Consider the following 14949-nt stretch of genomic DNA (forward strand, 5'->3'; position numbering starts at 1 on the left):
CTCCCCGTCAATCTAAAAGCTGACGTTTTCGTTTTTCCAGGTACAAGTCCTTGAACAGAAGGTGGACTATAGTAAAGTGCAGTCTAAGTGTGGCTCCAAAGACAATATGAAACATGTACCCGGTGGAGGCAATGTGAGTAACTGAGGGATGAACTCAACACCAGACTCTTGAGTATCTCTGCAGTTATGATCATCGAAACAAACTTTTGGTAAAAAACAAATAAATAAACAAAGTGTTCTCTGATTTGTGCTCTCCATGTTAAAAATACATGATCAGAGGATGGACTAAAATCTGCTCAACAATCACTAATAAATAAATAATTGGCTTTTTTAAAAAAGTTCTAGCACTAAAAGCTCAAGGTGCATTTAACCAAAAGCCCACTTCTTTGAAGGGTTACTAGTGTGGAAAGATAAGCGATGTACTTCTGTGGACAGAGTCAGCAGCAAAACACCTAAAAAATCAACATCAATTTGTGTATATGCTATATTTAGAATATAATTATATATAATAGCTAAATATCTGTCTCTGCAAAGCATCCAAAACAAACTCCATAGGTGAGATCAGCATTTTATCTGCTATCATTTCTGCTCTTTGCAGCAACACAGTGTGTTTTTAAAAGGAAGGAAACAACTTAATGTGTTGCATTTAATGCCAAATTTACAAGAAGGCATAACTGATAAAGACTTTGCAGTAGCTATTTTGCTTCCCCCCTCTGTATGCAAATAAACATGTTTGCAAAATGCGCTGTTGTTTTTAACCAGAGGCATGCTGGGACAAACGGACATGATGTGTTCTTTTTTTCAACAATGTAAGACAATTAATGTAGAACATTTGCTGAATTTACAAGAAGACACAAATAATTAACAATTTTCACAGACAGCATTTCATAAAGTTTATAAAGTTTCTCCTCATTCAACAGCTCTCAAAATAGCACAATTTTTCAATGGAGTCTGGCTCACAAAGCCCAAACGTGTCCCAGGACACATATGCATTCACACTGATGAAAGAATGTGTCCACAGACCACCTCTGACCAGCTCGGATCTCGTCTCGAGTGCATTCAAACCTGTACTAAGAGCTGTCCACGTGTGATCAGATCACTCAGGACACATGCTAATACCACGTCTCAACAGTGTCCTCAATATGTCTTGGTGCGTTCACACCTGTAGTTAAAGCTGTCCACTTGTCATCACACTGAGCAGAGATGTTAGTAAAGAGTGTAAACAGAACCACAGTAAGATAAAATCAAACACGTATGTGGACATACTGATGTGTCTTATCACCAGGAGAGTCTTGAGTATCTCTGCAGTTTTGATCATGACAGAAATCCTTGTTAAAAATAAATCAAACAGTCCTTCCCCCGTCCTCTTTAATCAGCCATGTTCCCTGGTTAGATCTCTCTCCCCCGAGCCTCGAACTCGACCCTCCAAGATCTAATTTCCTCTCCTGCAGTGGTCCTCATTTGCAGCTTGGCTGCTGTTGCTTCCTCCAGGATAACCATCTTCTTTTCCCCACATATCGACTTTCCAGGTACAAATTCTTGATAAGAAGTTGGACTTAAGCAATGTGCAGTCCCGATGTGGCTCCAAAGATAATATAAAACATGTACCCGGTGGTGGCAACGTGAGTAGATCTGGGATGTCAGCCCCATGGCAAAAAACCCCCTTCTTGTTGCTTCAACAGAGGAGCAGGAAGTCAGAGTGCACGAAAACCTCCCGTCTGTGTGAAACCTGAAGCTCCCGACACTCTGTTAACACCTCCTATTAACAGTTTTATCATTCACCTTATACACAGTCATGAGCATTTCATACTGACAACTAGAACAACACTAAACTGTAGAGACACTTCACTTTATCTATAGTTTCATTTGTGCATGTACTCAGTCTCAGACTATAATTAGTGACAGTGGTGGAAGAAATAGTTAAGATACTTATATTTAAATAAAAGTACTAATACCACACTGTTAAAATACTCCACTACAAGTAAAAGTCTTATAACAAGCAAGATAACAAGCACTCCTTTCTGTGTGATAATGGCTTAATTATTTCATTATAGTATTAAAGCAGAACTTGTTCACTTAATTATTTTGTTATGTTAATATAACAGAGCTTGTTTTCTTGAGATAACAGAGCTCTTTCTCGTGATAATTCTAGTTTTATTTTATATTATAATATTACATTATCTTGAGATTGTTTTCTCATGATAACTGGTCAATTATTTCATTATCTCAATATAGCAAAGCTCCCCCATGATAATGGGTTAACAGCTTGTTTTCTAGTGATAATTGGTTAATTATTTAGTTATCTAAAGATAACCAAGCTTGTTTTCTTGAGATAACAGATTAATTATTTTGTTATCTTGAGATGACAGAACTATTTCTGGTGATAACTGGTCAATTATTTCATTTTCTTGAGAACTCTTAATTATTACTTGCAATAATGAGTTATTTCTTTATGTCAAGATGACAGAGCTCATCTTTCATGACAACGGGTTTGATTTATCTTGTTATCTCAAGAAAAGTGTCCTTTTGTTTTCATTTTTGGTCATGACAAGGCAAGTTTGTTATGCCATATTTCCCAAACTTTGGGAATTTCCCCATATGGGATCAGTTAAGTACATCTATCTGTCTGTCTGTCTGTTACAACTTAAAAGCTCATGAACACACTGAGGTCAGAAGAGCGACAAACGAGGAGCATGTGAACACAACATAAATCCACCAGTTTATCATCAGTTTATCAAATCACATTAAAAACCACAGACGTGGTTTTCATTTTACAGGAAGGAAATTAAAAACTGTAATCTAAGTTGCCTGATATTAACTGAAGCTGCTGAACAAGTGTAGTGGAGTAAAAAGAATATTTTCTTCTGAGATGTAGATGGAGTAGAAATATGAAGCTGCATGAAATGAAAATACTCAAGTAAAGTACAAATACTTTCAATGTGTACAGTACTTAGTTACACCACTGATTAGTGATGGTTTATTGCTCTCAGTGCTTCTACTGTCACAGCTAACAGTGTTATGTAATGCTCATGGTCTAAAGTAAGCCTGATAACTGTTCAATCTCTGTGATCAATGTCCAAACTGGCCCCTAAAACAACCTGCATGAACCCTGTGTGTGGGTGTTTTTACTCAAACTGATCCTCAGTGCCTCGAGCTGCAAGATCTGAAATCGTTTTTACGAACAGAAAACCTATAAAAAGAACATTTTAATTCTCCCGTGTGGTGGAGTGAGCTAATTGTGTGATAAAAGAGGAGAAGGAGTCTCTCTACAAAGCAACAAAGGGTCTCTGTCCTCGTCCTCTCCACCAAACTGTGCCTGTTGTGGCGAGCGCTAAGATGACCTCAGCCGAGAGACTGAGCGCTTTGTGTCGAGACACAATCGGTCATGACAGGAGAGCCCGAGATGAGGTCACTGTGACGGGAAATATGGCTTTTATCTGCAGTCAGCCTGAGCAGCGCAGGTCAAAGGACGCAGAATATGATCGAGTAAACCTTTAAACATCACATTTGATCATTTTGAAGTGGGATTTTATGAGGTATTTATCCATAGTCAGTGCATTAACTACAGTAAATGGCGACTGAAACACTTGAAGTTTGGAGAAGCAGCAGGAGTACAGGTGAAGGAAGCTAAGAGATGTACTGCTGTGGACAGGGTCAGCAGCATAACAGATTTAAGTGAATCAATATCAGTTTAAGTGCACATTATATAGATATATATTTTTTAATTTTCTTTCACTACTTTATCATGCTGTCAAACGGTCTCTTATGATGGGAAATCAGTGTTATATAAGCCAAATATTACTCTCTCCAAACCAACCAAACTCCATTGACAAAAACAATAATTTTACCTTGCAGAACACAGGAGTCGTTGGTCTATCACTGCCTCGATTGGTTGATTTGTTTGTATTATTGTGTGACTTTGGTGAATCTGAGCTTACCTTTGAAGATGCCGAAATCATAAAATAGCACAAAGAAACTAACCAAATCAAGGCAGTGATAGATCATCACCTCCTGTGTTTTAATTTTACCCCTGCAAGATAAAATTGCTGTTTTTGTCAATGGAGTTTGGTTGGTTTGGAGAGAGTGATACCTGGCTCATATAATAGTGATTTCATGTCAGAAAAGTGTGTCTGACGGTAAAGTGGTAAATATAGTGTCACTTAAAGATTTTTAAAAGGGCTAAAATATGACAATGCACAGTACATTTCTTATATTCCTACACCAGTACTGCTGCTGCTTCTCCAAACTGGGTTTGAGTCAACAGCCATCAACTGTAGGCAATACACAGACTATTGATAAGTACCTCACACAGGTACAAGCCCACTTCAAAAAACCCAAACTGTCCCTTTAAAGTGCTACTAAAGTTTGCAGCGGTCACGGCTGATAGGACGAGGCTTTGACATCTAACCCCGTGTCTTCCCGTGTTTTATTGATCTGCGTTTCCTTCCTGGTAACAGTCGTAGAGGACTAAACTAACAGTCTCCAGGATCAGTTTGTCTGTAGTTGCATGCAAACCGAGTTTAGAGTCATGGAGCGTGTTTTACTCTGAACTAAAACTTGTGTTTTTCTGCTCTGCTCTTGTCGCCTTCACAGGTTCAAATTGTGCACAAAAAGATCGATCTGAGCAACGTGACATCTAAATGTGGATCGAAAGACAACATTCGCCATAAACCAGGTACATTTGTATTTGTAATGTCTTACAAGACCAAAAAGTTTTTAAAAAGTTGTTTAAACTGGCTCCAACTCCAGCAGCTACGACAATTAAATGCTTTTTACACATTGATGCATCATCATTAATAATCAGACACTGTTATAATAATATAACAGACGCAGGAAGGAATTTTTTCTGAAGAACAAGAACTTTTACTTTGGATACTTTAAGTACATTTAGCTGAAAATGCTTCTGTACTTTTACTGGAGTACTGGAGTGCTTTTACACTATTAAATGTTCTCAAAACAACACCTACCATAAACCAACATCTTGCATCCTACATCCCACACAGGAGGGGACGTTCTGAGGACATTGCATAACGTTCTTTAAAAGTTTTTTAAGGTGACAAATGTCCTGAACCTTCACAGAACATTTTGGCTCTGAAAACACTGCAGTTTCTTATTTGACTTTAGGAGGATGTTAAACAAATCAGACGTGAACAGAATGTTCACATATGGGTCTACAACGGTCATATGATAATATTATATGGCATGATTTGGGGGGAACGTTCTAACAATCCTTGAAGAACTCTTTCTTCTAAAAAGAAAGAACCCTTAGTTTTACAAAGAACCCTTAACAAACCTGAAAATTTTGTCCCCTTATAATAACGTCCCCTTTCCATTTAAAGAACTGCACATCCTGCCTGCCGGGGAACATGCAGGGAACGTTTTGACGTTATAAATAACGTCATCATGTTCTATGTTCATCTTTTCAGGAGGTGGAAACATCGAGATCAAAAATGAGAAGATCGAGTTTAAAGTCCAGTCTAAGATTGGCTCTCTGGACAACATCGGCCACGTTCCTGGAGGTGGACAGAAAAAGGTGAACACATCACAGCCAGACTCCATGTTAAAAACACCGCATTAACCCTTTACTATTAGTGTGTTGTTCCCCTCTGTCGATCTCTCATGTTCTGCTGATTGCGTGGCCAATGCTTCATCTGACCTGCAGTCGCACCTGAACGCAGCGTGAGCAGCAGATCCTTTACAAAGATGTTTGTTTCCCAAGTTTCTCATCTCAAAAATAAAAACAACCAGATCATTCTGACAGAAACACCCAAAACTTTCAACTTCAAAGATTTTATTTCCACTAAAAATTATTTTTTTATGCTTTTTAGTCAAAATGAGGCCTTCAGGCTGCTCTGAGTCATTTTCAATTAGTTCACAGCAAATAAATTTTTACATGCAGCAGGAAGTTCTTCACAGCATTTGTCTTTGCCCTGGATGTCGCCTCTCAGGCCACACAGGCTGATAAGGAAGCCTGCAGGCAAGACTCAGGGCTGAAATGAGCCTTGCCTCATGGTCACATGTGTTCTGCGGGTTTAAGGCCACTTGGATGTGCTGTCAAATTCTCCGAAAAGACATTTGAGATGACTCATGTTAGTGAAATAAACATTCAGTTTATGGACAACAGCTCTGGGGGACATTCCTGCAGACGACACACCAACTGACCTCAAAACTAATGACATCAGTGGCATCGTGTTGTGTAAAAAAAAGTCACATTTTTTTGTCTTTGTGCATCCTGGTCCAGCTCTGTTTTAAGTCTTATTATCTCCTGTATTTTGTCGTTACTTTCTGTTGCCGTCAGAGCTGCTCAGGGACACAGATGAATTTCAGTGTAGACTGACAATAAAGTTATATGGTGGCCAAGAAGGGCAAAAACATACTGCAACTTAAGAGAACACATGCAAACAGACAAAACACAAACAGAAGAAGAAAACTGCTTTGTTAATTTGTCAGAATTCTCCAAATCCATGATTTGATTTCCCTTTAATTTTAAGATAACAAGTCAATTTTTTATTTAAACATTTTTTAGCACTGACTGCTCTGCCTTTGTTAAAATATCTTGAGTCTCGACTTTTAAAGATCAACAGATCTTTGTTTTTGTTTTTTTGACGGCCGTCATTTTCAAATGCTTCCTCTGCTGTGTTTTCCTTCAAACGCGCCAAACGCTGCAAGTAGGCGTCATTTTTTAATAAGAAAAAGTCAAAATTCTCTGATTTCAGCTGCAAATATTTTCTGGTTTCTTTACTCGTAAACTGAATATTTTTGAGTTGTGGATAAAACAAGAGAAAGTAACCAAGTTACATTACTTTAATATTGTGATACTTGGATTATTGGTTACTAACTACATTTCTTAATAAGTAACTGTATCAGAATATATTTTTAGAGTAACAGACACTATTTATATAACAAACCGCAGTGATAAGCGTGTCCAGTCTGTGTTCAGCAGTATTTAGCGTCCTCTGGAAACATTCTCGCGTGTTTTCAAAATGCTGTGCAGGAATAGTCAAACTGATAAAGATGTTTTCTTGATTTGTTCGTGTGTTTCATGTGTTTTTAATGAGTTGCAGTGTGTTTGACCTTGCTGGCCACCGTACTTTTACTATGAGCACCTGTGCAGTAATCCTGCTGTTTAATCAGCATCTTTATATGCCACACCTGTCAGGTGGAGGGATTATCTTCAGATAAGGAGAAGTGCTCACTGACTGGGATTTAAACTAAGTTGTCAACAGAGTTTGAGAGAGATAAACCTCTTTTGTGCACAGAAGAAATCAGAGATCTTTCACTTTAACTTGTGAGAAACAGGAGCAAAAAATATTCTATAAACTAAAATAAAAATGTGAAATATTTTGTTGAGTGTAGAGAAATGCAGCAAATATAAATCAAAATTAAATTAAAAACTATATATTTTTTTAATTTGGTGGTTCAGAAATGTCCCCCAAATCATTTCATTTAACCAAATTTCTCTCCAAAATCTGAAAAAAAAACTTTTCGGGAGCGGCATCTTGATCATTGCAGCGTTTTCCGGCTCAGCTGGCAGACTGTTTCTAACCCACAAAGCAGCACACAATAAAAGTTTAGTCATCAACACTGATGAAAACAAAAACAGACACTTTGAGCCAAAAAAAAAAAGTAGCTTTGAGTCATTCCTCTCCATCCTGTCCTCCTGAGAACGTCAGCGCTTTTCTGCTTCTTTTGTTCAAGTTTCCATCTTCATCCAGCTGATTTCATTTTCATCATTATTGATTTATTGATTGTTTTTATCTTATGTTTCAGTTTTTGTTGTTTCATATATTGTTGTGTTGCATTTTGATTTTCTGTTGATCCCATCACGTTTATTTTCGTTGCATGCCGTGTCATTTCCCTCGCTGGGGCTCGTCTGTAGAGGGAGAAGGGGAAGGAAGGAGAGGGGAGTACCTCAGACAGCCCCTCCATCCCCTCCCCCGCTGTCACCCCCCCTCAGTCACCTCAGACTGTCCCTTCAGCACCCATCACACCCATCCTGACGAACCCCCTCATAAAGATTGAGGACTCCTGTAAGTACTCACCAGCTGTGTGTGGTGTGCAGCAAGTTTTTTTTTAGCAGGTTTCAACATGCAAAACAATAAACATCATTTTCTGTGATATTTCATATCATCGCATCACTTCAGAACCCTGAGCACTGATCTGCTGCACGTTTCCACCAGATGTGGAACCAGTCTGCAGGGATTCACTCTCATTGTGGTGTTTTCTACGGAGCCCCTCTGGTGACATTGGATGAAAAAAAAAAAATAATGCGTGGCCACGTATTAGTATCTCGTGGCCACGAGATAGTAATGCGTGGCCACACATTACTATCTCGTGGCCACGAGATAATAACGCGTGGCCACAAGATAGTTAATGCGCGGCCACGAGATAATTAATGCGTGGTCGCGAGATAGTTAATGCGTGGTCACGAGATAGTTATTGTAGTCATCCCATGCAGACTGTTGGTTTTATCATGGACAAGTTTGATTTAATTTCATTTTATTTTAATATAGGAATGAATTACAATGACATACTTCAGTCACTTGTGGCAAGGCATGGAGTAATTCTTAGCGAGAGACTCGGAGCCCCTATGGTGACATTGGATGAAAAAAAAAAATAATGCGTGGCCACGCATTACTATCTCGTGGCCACGAGATAATAATGCGTGGCCACGAGATAGTAATGCGTGGCCACGCATTATTTTTTTTCATCCAATGTCACCAGAGGGGCTCCGTAGTTTTCAGACCAAACAGTTCCAGGAACTCTTTGAAAAGGAACTACACACCTTCAGGGACTTCTGTTTGCATTCATACTGCCAATAGCAACCGTAAAGGGATAGTTCGCCCAAAAATGAATCCGTCATTATTTAGTCACGCTCAGGCCAGGTTGGATTTATTTTGTAAGTCTGCAAAACGTGGACTCGCGTCTGGACCAGTCGCTGTGCACGTTCGTCATTCAAAGTTCCCCTTATGCTGGAGGAGTAAAAACCACCTGACCTGCATGTTAAATACAGAAAACTAGAATTTGGTGCAGAATTGTCCTCTAACTACCAACTGGTAAAGGCCAGAAGCTGTGGGCTGACTGTTTATCAGCTGGTTTGTGTTTTTTAAACATTTGTTTGAGAATATACAAACTTTAAAGGTAAAATGTGCATTTTCCTTAAAAAAAAAAAGAAGAAAAAAGACTCATATAAACATGATCCCTGTCATTCAGCACTTATGGCCCAGTAGAAGTGTGTGATGGTGATGTCTGTATCTGCAGAGATCCTGCAGCTCTCTGTCTGTATTTTCTTATTTTTTTTTTTCTCATCATTTTGCTGCTCGGGATGTTTTCACCAACCCACAACAGCTCCTGACTCTGCCTTCGAGGGACAGTTCACCCAGAATCAAAAAATGTGTTTTTTCCTCCGGCCTGTAGTGATGTTAATCCGTCTGGATGGTTTTCGTTGGAGTTGCAGAGTTTTGGAGGTATCGGCTGCAGAGATGTCTGCCCTCTCTTCAACATAATGGAACCAAACGGCACACGACTTGTGACGCTCAAAGCACCAAAGGAATAAAGTCTCAAACCTCAGCTGCGATCATGACCCAGGTACTCGAAGACGAAGATGAAGGTGAACATACTTTTTCAAATAAATTTTTGCCATTTGATCCCGTTATATTAGAGAGAAGGCAGACATCTCTGCGGCTGATATATCCAAAACTCTGCAACTCACACCAAAAAAAAATCTAGAAGAATAAACAGCACTACAGACACATGCATATCTTTCTGGGGTGAACTGCCCCTTTAAGAACTTTTTTTTCTAACTTTAACTAGGGCTTTTACTGCATGTTGCATATTTCTAGGGATGTACCGATACCGATACCAGCATCGGGTATCGGTCGGATACTGTCCTCACGTCTTCGTACTTGTACTCATTAAAAATACTCCGATACCCCACACCTGATACTACGTCACAAAAAGTAGCCGCTCGATACAAAAAAAACATCTAAAGAAGCGTCATGATGACGCAGAGTTCATGGTGTTTGCTAATGCTTACCTTCTTTTTTTGAACGCGTCATCATCATCAGAGACTCGCTGTCCTCAACGTCCTCCATTAATGACCGCAGAGACTTCGGAAACTGTCCGTAAAACTCCATGTAAGTCCATGTAAAAGTGAAATAAACACGCAGAGTCCAGCTGTAGACCGCAGACAGCCGCTGTCCAATCCGTCCTGACGGCTGGAAACTGGTTCAATGTCTCGAAGACGAAGAAAAAACACCGCGGCCTTCAGTCTGTAACCCGCTTTTCTTCGTAATAAGCTGCTATAACTTCTCTTTGTGTATTTATTCTTCATCAAAACGTCCTGACAGCTCAGGACACAACTTCACTGTTTGAGGCTCACAGCAGGGTCAACAAAACTGATGCACACGTGGTACAACACTCATACCTGTCCCCCCTAAACAATGACAGGTAGGAACTAATTAACTCTCAGACAACAGAGACATGAAGAAGACACTTAAATACTACACATGTAAATGTGTGCTTAAAATATTAGTTAACATTCTGTAAATGATAATGAAATAATTATCATATATAACACCATTTATATTAAGAAAATTAATTCTGCAAGTCCATAATAATGTTGTGAAATTATACTGAAATATATCACATACACAGTAAACTGCAGCTTGATAAGGAACACAAAATCAGTAAAGAAACAACAAATATGATGTGTACAGTAACCATGGTTACACTTGTAGCAGGAAACAGCAACAATGATTTGTTACATTTAGAAAGTGAACACCTAATGAAAATAAAACATGTTTTAAATTTATTGTAAGAACTTTAATGGCATTATTAAGTACTTTTACTTGTACTTGGTCTGAAAAAAAAAGTGATATCCGTGCATCCCTACATATTTCTTTTTCATGACTTGCAATTTTTAAATTATAACAAATTTACTGTATATCACTACAGATTCAAACTAAACACTTTTTGGCATAATAACATCTGCAAACCAGAGATGCTAACAAAAGTTTAAGTTAATCTTTATTCAGAATTGCTTGATTTTTTTCTGTAGTGCCTGTGCCAGATCAAATCTGGGGCCAGTTAATATATATATTCCCTTTTAGAGCGACTTTACTCATGCAGAAAAACTGGGAGGAACAAGATAAGATGAACTTTATTGTTCCCATGCACGGGAAGTTCAGCAGCTGAAGACAGGTGTAAAAATAGATGTAGAAAAAGAGTAAGTCATAAATAAAAATATATATGAAATAGACATTCTTATAGACAAATAAAAACAATAATACTAATCAAAACCAAAAAAAATCCTTCTCATATCTCCAGCCCCTTCCTGCAAATATTATAAAATTTAACTCTTTAATATTTAATGAGAGCTAATTGGATAATTGCACAGGATTTAATCAAGTTAATTCCACCATAAAGCTACGAATGACCACAGATGACAGAGTGAATCTGATCCAACATTAAATGCATCGTTCAGCTCACTCGTGTCCACCAGAGGACGCTCTACATCACTTTAATGACTGAGGGAGCATCATGAGTGACCTCCTCTCTGTGATCTCCCTGCAGATTGAGAGCCACAAACTGAGCTTCCGCGAGACGGCCAAGGCCCGCACTGACCACGGCGCCGAGATCGTCTCTTTGGAAGACTCCCCCCACCAGCTCAGCACCGTGTCCTCCTCCGGCAGCATCAACATGGCCGACTCTCCGCAGCTCTCCACACTGGCCGACCAGGTGTCTGCCTCCCTGGCCAAACAAGGCTTGTGAATGCACCCTTCCTCCTCCTCCTCCTCCTCTTCCTCCACCTCAACCACACGACCACGTAGAGGAGTTGTGATGCCTTCCTCATTATTTTCACAGGACTTTTTTAGCTACCCATCACTGTCTACCCCTCACTAACCTTTGAAACTGTTCTCGAGAAACAAAAAAAAAAACAGATTAACAAGTAGGCCAAAATGTATTTATAATTTCTCTCTGTGGTCTTTGATCTCTTTTATTTGCTCTTTCTACCTTTTGTAATCTCCCTTTAAGAGTTAAAGAACCCCAGCAGAGCAAAATTCTCCCTGTGAATCTGAGGAATTATCTTATCGTCATGCATATCCTGGTAAATCTGACGTCATTTAACACTTGGTTTCCTGTCACATTGACTGTGAACCCTTTAGGAAGTTTTTAATGTCCCCTTCGATGGGTGTCCCCCCTGTTTTTCTTTTTTTTTTGGATAAAACTACACTTGTAAAACGGAGGGAGATGCAGACTGTTAGGTGCTGGTTCGTGCTACAGCAGAAGGAGCAGTTACAGGGTATGTTTGGTGAGGAGGGGGGTGTCAGAGGTTAGAAGAAGAAAAGTAGCAGAAAAAAAAATGCTTTCAGACCTCACTGCTGTCTTTGCTTTGTGTAGTCCCAACATGTGCTGCACCTCCAAGCTACTGTAGGTCACAGACGAGGTGTAACCTGGATTTAAAAAAAAAAAAGAAAAGAAACCGAACGGCTAGAGTAGAAACTTTGGTTTGTGTTGGGCACAGTTTTATAATCGTATTCTGTGGATATATGACATGTATTTGATATGAAGAAACATTTGTATTGTGCCTGCTACTGTCAGTGTTATTATTTTTCTTTTGTTACTGCTCTATTGTAAATGCGCTAAAGCTTGACGTAAAGTACGAGGAGGAAAATTAACCTTAAAGTGTAACTTTCATGGCCAAATTATGACGAGGAAGGTGAGTTCATCGTTGATTACAGTATTTAAACTGCTATATGCACATAAAAGGTAGGTAGAATAATGTTCATCGCAATTATCGAAACATATACAACAACTGACCATTCCTAAGTCCCGCCTTTTTTTTTTTGCTCTGTGCTCCAATCACAGCCTGGTGTCTCCTTTCCCATTTCCTGTACTGAGATCTGCTCTGTGCTCGGCTCGTCTGTGCTGAAAAGAAAACAAACTTTGAAGATGTTAAAAGACGTTGCTGGGCGACCTGTAAAAGCTACATTTAGTCACAAATTAAGTTAGCTAATGTTAGCAAAACTCTTGCTAACTAGCCAGCCAACTACTACTACTGCAGATCAGCTAGCTAGTTGGCATTTTGCAACGGTGCAGCCTGCTAGCTAACTAGATTGCTAATGACTGATGTCAGTTGGCTCAGGTTTTCCTAACATTAGCTATCAGATCTAACTACCTAAAAAAAAATGGGAGTACTCAGCCAATCAGAGTGAGTAGGATGGGTCATGACTTCACTCATCTGGGGGAAAAAGTAGAAACTTGGCGAGGGCCCCAGCGGATGTCAACGTCGCTCAACTGTTATTGGAGCACACGTAAAGAGGCGGGGCTTAGGAAGGGTCGATTCTTAAAGCGAGACTACGTAACTTCTGCTAAACAGGCCACTACGAGTATAGATTATGACATAACGCTAAATGCTAAACTACTAGTTGTCATTTAGCTGCAATGCTAAGCTAGTAAGAGTAGCACAAGTATAGAGGAGTCATAAGCTAAAGTAAACAAACTGACTCAGTAACTTTATATATTTACATTAGCTAAAAGTAGCCACCATAAGCTACAGGTCAGACCAGACCGAACTAGACTGCAGCAACAAAACCCTTGAGTGTATTAAACCACACAAAGTTGTGTTTCACTGCTCATGATCTCAACTTTTAATATGTAAGAAGAAAATTGTGTTTCTTCTCTTAAACGTTGCATAGTCTCACTTTAAAGGTTGACAAAAACTAGTATTTTAAACTTTACTCAACCAGAATGAATATGACTGATGGATGATGATGATGATGATGATGATGATGATGGATGGGTTGATTGGGCCAAGTTGAGGTGAAGGATTTGGAAAGAGAAAACTGTACAGCAATGAGTCCATTCGCTTGGGCAGTTAATCATTCTTACATCTGTTTCTGTATCTGAGCTCTGAACTGTAGAAACACAGGAGTCATCAGAGGGGGACAGACTCACAGCTGGATGGTTTTATTTTTTACTGACAAAATACTAGAGCAAAAACAACACCACGTGGCCAAAAGTGTGTGGACGCCTGAATGTTACACCTGTTCGTAAATCTGACGCTCTAACAGCCTGCACTGGTGAAGTTTCTGATTTTGGAGCCTGGCTGCAGGGATTTGCTCCGACTCAGCCACATCTGATGTTGTGCGTTCAGGTCCAGCTCGGTCAGTCACAGTCCGGTTTGTCCCAAAGGTGTTGGATGGGGTTCTGCGCAGACCAGTCAAGTTCTGCCACACCAAACTGAGAAAACTGGTCCCTGTGTGGGGGTGCTGTCATGTTGAAACAGAGAAGAAACAAACGCAAACTGTAGCAAACTATTGTGCAAAACAGTTTCCAGCAGAGGTCGGATCAAGTCATTTTTTTGCAAGTCACAAGTCTTTGTACACAAGGATTTTGCTTTCCTGTCATATTAATCCGTGGTGGGGGGTCTCAACCCTGTAAGTGGGACCCACAGTAAAATATTTCACGCTGTAGCTTTAAGATTTCCTTAATTAGAACTGAGAAGCCTCACCGAAACCATGAAACACAACCCCCAAACAACCAAAGGTACATAAAAATATAGTAAATTTGCAGGGCTGTCCGCATACTTTTGGCCATGTTCTGTGTTTCAAATCAAGGCCACAGATAAGAAAGAAAACTGAGGGGAGTTATTATTAAGAATCCTCTATTTTAAAGTGAAATAAAATCAACCAGCTGCAAATTAATTCCATGTTTCCTCAGTTTTCTAACAAGAACACGTTCCCTTCTGGAAATATTCTCCGTTCATGTGCTCAAAAACATCCTGATGTTGATCCAAATATTCCTGGTGATTCATCACTATTACTCACAGTAATATACGTGAAACAACTTCTTTCTTGCATGCACCTCATGTAAGAGACAGCCGTCTGCTTGTTGCCTCCCTTTCACTAAGTGGTCTCTTTGTATATCCTGTTTGTATTACGCTCT

General features: G+C 39.4%; 1 protein-coding gene across 3 annotated transcripts in view; it reads left to right on the plus strand.

Moving 5' to 3' along the window:
- LOC146312397 (uncharacterized) overlaps positions 1-12680 on the plus strand; it is a 49771-nt gene extending 37091 nt beyond the window's left edge. For all 3 annotated transcript variants that reach the window (XM_084741678.1, XM_084741676.1, XM_084741677.1), the window contains 4 exons: positions 1530-1622; positions 4594-4675; positions 5427-5533; positions 11575-12680. In XM_084741678.1, the coding sequence (XP_084597804.1) occupies positions 1530-1622; positions 4594-4675; positions 5427-5533; positions 11575-11772 (480 nt within the window). In that variant the 3' untranslated portion in view covers positions 11773-12680. The remainder of the gene's footprint in view (positions 1-1529; positions 1623-4593; positions 4676-5426; positions 5534-11574) is intronic.
- Positions 12681-14949: the final 2269 nt, after the last annotated feature.

This window comes from Lutjanus erythropterus, chromosome 17, assembly GCF_056507025.1.
Source record: "Lutjanus erythropterus isolate fLutEry1 chromosome 17, fLutEry1.hap2, whole genome shotgun sequence".
NCBI classification, from domain to species: Eukaryota; Metazoa; Chordata; class Actinopteri; order Lutjaniformes; family Lutjanidae; genus Lutjanus; species Lutjanus erythropterus.